The sequence below is a fragment of the Lepisosteus platostomus genome, chromosome 12 (assembly GCF_059453375.1).
Source record: "Lepisosteus platostomus isolate fLepPlt1 chromosome 12, fLepPlt1.hap1, whole genome shotgun sequence".
Taxonomy (NCBI): domain Eukaryota; kingdom Metazoa; phylum Chordata; class Actinopteri; order Semionotiformes; family Lepisosteidae; genus Lepisosteus; species Lepisosteus platostomus.
In genome coordinates, this window is record NC_142622.1 from 11726167 (window position 1) to 11734735 (window position 8569).

The following is an 8569-nucleotide window of genomic DNA, read 5'->3' on the forward strand; positions in this document are numbered from 1 at the left end:
CACACAAATAATAATGTAAGAATAAAATGTGACATATTTACCTTTTAGTTCTAAAAACATTATGGCTTAGCCTCCTCATCCAAATAATACATTGTATTGTAAAACCAATTGCAAAACCAAAATTCACACAAGGCTACTAATACAGTTTCAAAAATATACTTCTCTCCACTTTCTTAAATTCCTTTTGTAAATCATTGCAAAAGGCACATTAATCATCTAGTTATATTAATTTAAAGTCATGTTTATACTTCTGCAGGAGCAATTGCAAATTGCAATTGCCGTAGTCTCTGTATTCCAACAGGACTGAAAGGTCTTCTGTTTTTTTCTACCAAACTCAATGCAATGGTTTACTTAACTGGTTTTCTTGGTATTACATGTACATGACTTTTAAAGATTCAAAATCTGAAGTATATATTTAATAAAAGAAGGCTCCACAGCCGAAACGTTGTTTTCTTTCTTTTCTTTACAGCGTGGAATAAACCTGTTACCTGTTCCTTTATAGCCTACATATGCTGACGCAGCTACCTACTTGAACTACTACTGTGTATTTACTACCTACATTTTATTCCTTCCAAAATATACTGCAGCCTCTGTCATTAAGCACTTCTGTCATGTTCTACATTTTGTGGTCCTTTTTATCATAGTACTTTGTACCTAGAAATTGTTTGTTTAATACAACGGAATGTCACTAGCATACAGATTAACATTTTGCTGCAATGGGCAATCCCCTGTGCAATCTGAATTGCAGCAATGACTCATGTTTAATTAGCCTATAATTGTTTCTGTGGAAGACTGCAATATCTAGTTATGATGATGTGTTGGATAATTAACTGGTTGGCAGACATACAGGCATAAAAAATAATAGGCTTGATAGCTTTATCAAACAAAATAACAGGTGTGGTTATGTTGCTATTGAGTTGTGGAAATGACCGGTGAATTCCACAAATCTTTGTGATACACAGAATGGCAACTGGGAACTAAGAGGCAAAGGGACTGAGTTCTTTTGGTGTTGAACAGAGGGTTATACAAGAGCCTCCTCTCATTTGTCACTAACTAGAATCCCCTGGGCTTAAAAACCAGTGAATGAAGCTAAACGTTAAGAGACTTTTCTTCTTTAAAAGTGTCCAACCCCCCCTCCCCACAACAGTGACTGTTCAGAGTGAAACCCCATACAAGTTGTACTTTCACTCCAAAATTAACTGGGAAATTCAGACAGCAATTTGTAACAGAAAAGGTTTATCTCACGTACTATGAAATCTGTTTTATAAGGCTAGCTTTTAATATAACTTTTAATCTTGCCTCAAGCACTGAAATACACTTAACACAAATCCCATTAATCTGAATTTTTCTAGCAAAATAAAAACTCTCCAGAATCAGGTTAATAAAAAAATTCAATTTATTACGTTCCCAAAAACAGATGTTGCATATATTTACATATTTGTTAAAAAATGAAATACTGAGTATTAATCAATACAGATAATGATTTTCTTTTTAGGTCCTATCAAACAAAACAGTTACCATGCAACCCCACAAACTCAGGAAACTCTTTAAAGAAATAAAAGCATCTCATAAATAATAGTGACCAAAAGCCTGTTTAAGATTACAATGTTAAATAGTAAAATAACTAAATTTTCAGAACTGGATATATATGGAAAAAATACTAAAAAATAGAAGATGAAAATGGTTGGCAGAATCCCAAAATATTGAGCCACTCAGTAAAGTACTTACTCTAATGCTGCATGGAATATTTTTAAACTTTATCAGCATAGTTTATCTCCTGTGCTGTAAAGTTTCTACTCCACGGTTAATGACACAGTTTGTTCATAGAGTTTATTGTACTTCTTTCATGCCTGAACCTTAAAACCAGGATCCCAACAGCAACAACAGCACTACATTCTCCATCTTCTAAAGCCCATGAACATACTGCACGCGTAGCAAGTGGTTACCACAAATGCAAATACCTACAAAGAAAAGAAATCAAATGTTATGTAGCTATTAAGAGTTACATTTTTAGTGACAAAAGAAATATCATGAGCACAGCATAAACATTTAATGCAGCACTTGCAATAACTGTGTGACTCTTTCCAAGCAACTTATCAGTGACTTTTTTCCAAGGGTAATACAGGATACTTCATATTAAAAGTTCCACATAACCTTTTTCCTGAAATATATACAATTGGTTGTGCCCATTAACCCTCAGTGCTCTTCCTCGGGTGACCAAGTTAAGGTAAAAAAAAGGTTAAAAAAGGCCATTTTATGCTGGGTTGTATTATTTTATTTAAGACACAGAATATTTCTCTTCATGGCATGTCAAGCTGTTGTTTAGGATTTCAGGTTATAGGACTAGAATTTGGTGTTACTGGATCCTTAGTACATTGGCCCAAACACAAACACAAAGTTCTTATATCGTAACTGGTACGTGTGTTAACATTTTATGTTAGAATAGAATATTTGCCTGTCCGAATCTGACTGAAATTACCCTTTCCACAGAGCTGCATTGGAGAATAAAGAACTCATGTGCCATTATTTATACATAATGCTAATTTTTTCCACACCCTTTTCCTTTTTATACATTTGTATTTCCCTCACCCCCATAGCCGAAACAATACTGCATACATCTTTATTGTATAATCGTACCCAGTGTATTCTGGCAGTGATTTTATAAAGTCAGAAACAAACAGAGGAATTGTTGGCTATGAGTTCAAAGTGGTGCAAGAATAGATATACAATATGCAACAGCATCAAAAGAAATTAACAGAACCCTAAATATATCCAGTACAACTCTAGAATGAGTAACAGCCAGAGAAAAAAATCTATAAAAAGCTGTTTAATTTTGACATTTGGGTTACTGCATACATCATGTGTAGGCCGCAAAGGAACAAGTAATAGGTTTATTCCATGCTGAAAAGATATTTAATTCCTTTGCATGTATTATTTTGCCCAGTATGTAGGGATGAGAATATTTTGGAAGAAAAAGTTGTGCGCACCTTTTTTACACAATTTATCCAGCAACCTCATTTAACTTTTTAAACTTTTTAATTTAAAAAATTAGAGGAAAATTTGCTACAGATTCCAAAATGTTAGAAATTATTTTTGATTAACATCTGAACACAATAAAGAAACGAAGGCAGGTATATGAGTTACTTACGGTAGCTGCTACGTTAATATTGTACTGTTGAGGGTTCAAAAAGGTGACTATGTTTTTGTTGTTTATAACCACCATACAGTTCAGAGTGGAGGGAGAGGTGGCCGTGGAATTTATACTGGTTTCTCCAGAGGCAGCTGTCACTGCAGCTTCAAGTACTGAGGCTCCAAAGTAGAACAACAGTGCGGTAAAGTGGAACATTACATCCTAAAAATGAAACAAAACATTACAGTGTGTTTTTAACAGGTAGTGTTAAAACTCTACTTTTTCATTACATCCTAAACATTAGAGAAAACAAAACCTTTCAAAATACAGTCAAGATTACTGGCCCCTGGATTCTGTGGAGAATTATATGAGATCATGTCTCCTTTTATTTAGCAAGTAAGGATCACACTGATCCTTTCCTTACTTACCGTGGGTTCTGGGTACAAGTGACAGCATTTTGCTTTAAAGCTCTGGGGTAATGAAGAAACTGTACAGCTACTTCCTACAGTCCTACAATTGACCAAATGTTCAAGTTCAAACCAACAATGTAGGGATGAGGCTGTAGGAGTCCCTCACTCCTGCCAATGGCTTTTACATATGAGCGAGCATATGCATCCTTCAACCTCTTCTTATGTTTCTATTCCCCTTCACTTTTCTTTAAATGTTAATTAAAGATGGAAATGTTAGCCTTTTCTGACATGGCCTTTGAAGAGTAATTCATTTTCTTCAAGGAAATGTTCTTAAGGGAAACACCTTGAGGCCTTCTGTCCCATTGCCAAAAAATCATTACGAGCATACCTACATTTAGACCAATTCTCTTTCTGATAAATTTCTTTTATCAAGTCTGCGAGACATGTGACAACTGCATCCATGATAAAAAAAAAAACTCCTTGGTCCTCATGTGTTATTTTGAAGCACAAGACTTGCATAAATGCATTACTCTCATAACGGGTCTGCACACAACGCACATCTACTGTAACACTTTCCTGACAGAACATGAAATAACTAAAGCATAACCCATGATGCACTTCTACATACTGTAAACATTAACTTTCTTAAACAAGCCATGCCTTTTCTACCAAGACCAATGCAGGTCATGTCCATAAGGTAGAAATAAAGTATTGACTCCACTTCATTCATTCAAGAACACTCAATCTTCAAAGGGCTTAGATCATTGTTAACACTGTGTTCGACTTGGGAAAACGAGTTTCACATATAAAAATAAATCAGACATGAATTAATGCTAACCTAAAGAATATAACAGTGTTCTGCTGACTATTTGATCACTGTAACTCTGCCAATGGAGCTTAGGTTCTTGATAAACCAGTAAAGCCTGCTTTTCAAGGCCATGCTCTTTGTCCAGTTTTAACACCTGGAATAACAAAAGATACTTTCAGTTAACTAGGAGAACAGGTTTTTATTCAAATGGGTTTTTTTACTGAGCTTAATCTGCTAGTTACTATCTTGACATGGGAGAACCTGATAAATTGGTCCAGTTATTTGCTGCTGCTGCTGCTTTAGAGACTTAGCTTCAAATTGCACACATCAGCCTCATCCAGCCTGGTTGGTCTTTAGTTTTAAATCTACAATTTTCTTTTTAATTTATCTTTACCTTGTAAAACCGTATCTGTTAAGTAATAAAGACATGCTTTTGACTATGTCCCTATTACATCTTTCAGATCTTGTAAGATGAAGACCGTGGAGAATTAAAAGAATACAAAAATAAAGTAAAGTTAACTTCAAACGGTTTTGTTCTTTGGAAGTGCAGGTCATGCACAACTCTCTCTTAACTTCTGGTATTGTTTGTTTTTGACTGGAGTATACCTGTTCTAACTCGTATCCAATTTACATAAAGATAGTTGTTGCATTCCCACATTGCTCTGAAGGTGTGCATGGCAATTTGGTGATAAAAGTGTAGAATTGTAGGTCCTTTTAAGGACTCAACAATTTACCAACCCCAATTACTGGAGGGAGAAGATATCAAGGTGTCAGATTCTTTCATTTTTGGTGGAATACTTCACTGTAAATCACATTTTATAGGCGGAACAGGACAGAATTCCTACTTTTAGACAATGTTCTTTTTGGACACTACACGTTTTCTCAGATTTTTCTAAAAATTTACAAAACAGTGTACGAACCCAGGGGTATTTAATCTGATATTGGGAACAAAACTTTGACAATATACGAGTCATTTATTTTCAGCGAGATTGTGGCTGTTAATTTTGAACACAAAAAGGAAAATTTAAATTTTAATTTAATAGCACTAATTTTGCATGATATATTTATATTAGGATTTTTTGGTGGAGCCTGGGAGAAAAATTTTCTAGTAGAGATTTCTAAGAAAAAAGGAGTGCTTGTGTCAAAATGCATGTTTCTGAAATGCCTTTTTCTCTTTGGGCATCTGACTAATATATGTTAACACACCTTAGTGGATACTTACAGTCATTTCTAAAGGAAACTGCTAAAATACCTTAGAGTGCTTAAGCAATTGCTGACATGCCTTGGACCCATTAAACAAGATTTAGCTTGTACAGAACATTTATACACAGTAGCTCACAAAATTATAATCTATCAACGATACCTATTTTAAGCTTATTGAACACTCAGCAAATGATCCTAAAAATTATAATACTGAATTAATAATCTTAAGAGTATACTAATGGCAACTAAGAAAGTTTCATTTTCTTATTTCCTTAGTGCACAACAAGCCAAATGCCACCAGGACAAAGAAGGTCTCCTTTTTCATTGGCATGTCTGGTACTATACTGTACATCACTTTGAATTCCCAAAACATTTGTAAGAAGTTTTTTTTTTCATGGGGTTTTTACATGGATAAAAAACGCATGGGTGATAAACCCATTTACATAGGATTACTGCCCAAGGAAGAGTGATGCACAGTTTATAAAACAGGTTGCCTTGGGGGAGAGGAGACTGTTATAATGACACACCCCAGCACTCAAGTGTTTTACACCTCCCTTGGCAGGTGCCCAGAGGCGTCACAGACAGAGATTAAATTCAGTGTCCACTACAAACGCAATAAAACTTTTGATTTTTGTCAAGGATTTTTGTCACAGTAAGGATGGGCTAAAATTCCACATCAACATGTTTAAGCGCATACTGAAGACAGCCAGTGGAAATCAAAGCATGTTTTTAGCTCCATTTTCAGCTAAGTCTCAAGTCTCAGGGGTCATAGCTGGTATACTATACCTGTATGTTTTATCTAAAGTGTTAGAAGAAGTAAATATTATTATATAAAAGTAACTGCAGTGTTCTGAAACTTCTTATAGAAAAGAAGTAAAACATGGTGTTGCCTTCAAAGAGGTTCAAGGTTCTTAACCTTTGGAAATGACAGAATGTTCTATAGTTCTGTGTCAACAACAGAACATACTAACAAATGGTACCTAAAAACTGAGTATGATATCATAATAACTGATAATTACCATCGCCTGATCTCATTGATCAGGGAAAAGCATTTTACTTATGGAATTGATTCATACGTACGTATTTGCCATACTATCCCTTACATACTATCAGTAATTGCTTCTGGAAAGCCTTCTAAATCAGAACTGTACCATGAATCCTGTATACTTCACCATTGTCCTCTCTTTATATTTACCCAAGTAAACAATTTTTTAAAACCTTTTTGCTGTAATAATTGTTACATCTCAACACTAAATGGCAGCACATCATTTTAAATAAGCATAACTTAAGGAGGGGACTAAAAATGTCCAACAAAAAGTAGATACTGTCATCTGCTCTCCTAAGGGTCACTGATTACTTCCTTATTGTCACATGGGCGACAGGATCGCAAAACACTGAATATTGTTGTGCTTTTTTTTTCTTCTGCAAAGAATGCAACTGGGATTCTTGGCTGTTTGGTGCCTGCAAGCCATTTTCAGTTCACCAAAGAAATAAATGTAAAACTTCTTACCAGGAAATTCCAGTCAGTGTTGATCCTGTCAACAAAGCCCAGGAGAAAGACAAGGAGGTATGCAGTGGAGAAGGTAAACATGGTTACGGACACAAACATAACCCAGCCTTGTAACAGAGGCACAGGGACATTGGAAGAGGCCACAAGAATCCATACCAGACCTCCGAAGACCTGCATGAGAAAAGAAAACTGCTTTTAACATGTACTACTATAAATAGCTTTCTTTGTCATTAGGAAAAAAAAATAAAAATAATCCTTTTGGATATTTCACCAGCTGCTTTTTCACTATTTTCATTTTCAAATATTAACAGGCAAAAAAAACAACAAGAGCTAATAGAGCTAATAGAATTTTCACTTTTAAATGTCTCTTTCAGACATTGTGCACTCATACCATCACCTGTGTACAAAGAAATACATAAGATACTTTTCTCCATTTTGATTTGGAGTCCTAGACTGTAGGCTTTGTGAGTAATGTTTATAATGTGTCCAATAAGTATTAGAAGAATTTTAAGTTTAACACCCCGGTATTTTTTATAAGGTTTTCAAGTGACTTTGTCGTTCTTACATCAAGCATTAGTAAAAAGTTCTCATTGCTTTCGTCATTATTAAGTGTGGTGGTTTTACAGTGTTACACCACGGCAAGCTTGTAATTAGGTCATTTCTGACCGTTGCAATGTGAATTACTGTACCACGCAGAACCAGGTAAATCTTGCATTTAGTACTGCCCAGCCTATCCTGCAACAATACCTTCTTAAACAACAGCTTCAGATGAGTTGTTTAGGTATTTAATAACAAAGCTGAATAAGTTAGAATACATTATGTTGTACACACTTCGGTATATATTAAAAGTATACCATCCACCGGAAAAACACCAAATGTCACCGGAGAGGATCTTCCACAGCCGTGCACATTCAATTGTACGGCAAGTTTTCCAGACCTCCGTGTTATTTTAAATGTGGGAGTGGCAGGGCTAATCCTCTTAGCTGGGTTCTCGAAATCTTCATTTTACATGTAATGTCGGAGCGCTGTCATCACCTCATGAACTTAACAGAAAGCACCACGTTTCTTGCGAGTTCTTGCGCCGCTGCTATCAAGAGCAAAAAAGCCAAATGCCTCATCGGTACTTCCAATATTAAGAAGAAGCAGAGACGAGATCGTTTCACTCGGTGCTTCTTGTCTGGAATATGAAAACACACACTCGAATGTACTAGCGAACCAAGGCGAGTAGCTAACTTTTGTAAGGAAAGGTGTTCAGAGTTTGTACACACTTACTATTTCTAAGCAGACGAGAGCCCCCGAGTACGTTCTCAGCACCTCAGGTCCCGTAGGCAAAGAAATTGTAGCGGCTGGGAAGGACGTAGCCGGCGAATTTGCGGGTACAGACATCCTTTTCTTAATTCAGAGGTTTCTGTTCAACAGGGTCAAGATCCAAATCAAATTCCAGCCGAGTCACGTGTCCTCGCAGCCCAACAGGTGCGCGGCCACGCCCATTCTGTCCGTTCGGAGCA

At 36.0% G+C, this 8569-nt stretch overlaps 1 protein-coding gene across 1 annotated transcript; it reads right to left on the bottom strand.

Annotated features, from left to right (window-relative positions):
- Positions 1–1378: 1378 nt before the first annotated feature.
- mal2 (mal, T cell differentiation protein 2) lies at positions 1379–8569 on the bottom strand. The gene is made up of 4 exons (XM_088600990.1): positions 8334–8569; positions 7062–7232; positions 3149–3352; positions 1379–1961 (listed from the first exon to the last, which is right to left on the bottom strand). The coding sequence occupies exons 1-4, from the start codon at positions 8445–8447 to the stop codon at positions 1890–1892; spliced, it is 561 nt and encodes a 186-aa protein (XP_088457116.1). The 5' UTR covers positions 8448–8569; the 3' UTR covers positions 1379–1889.

Coding starts and splice junctions, on each gene's coding strand:
- mal2 (XM_088600990.1), bottom strand. CDS start 8,447: ATGTCTGTACCCGCAAATTCGCCGGCTACGTCCTTCCCAGCCGCTACA. Junction 7,233..8,333: donor CTCTCGTCTGCTTAGAAATA/GTAAGTGTGTAC, acceptor TTTCTCATGCAG/GTCTTCGGAGGTCTGGTATG. Junction 3,353..7,061: donor ACACTGACTGGAATTTCCTG/GTAAGAAGTTTT, acceptor TTTCATTTTTAG/GATGTAATGTTCCACTTTAC.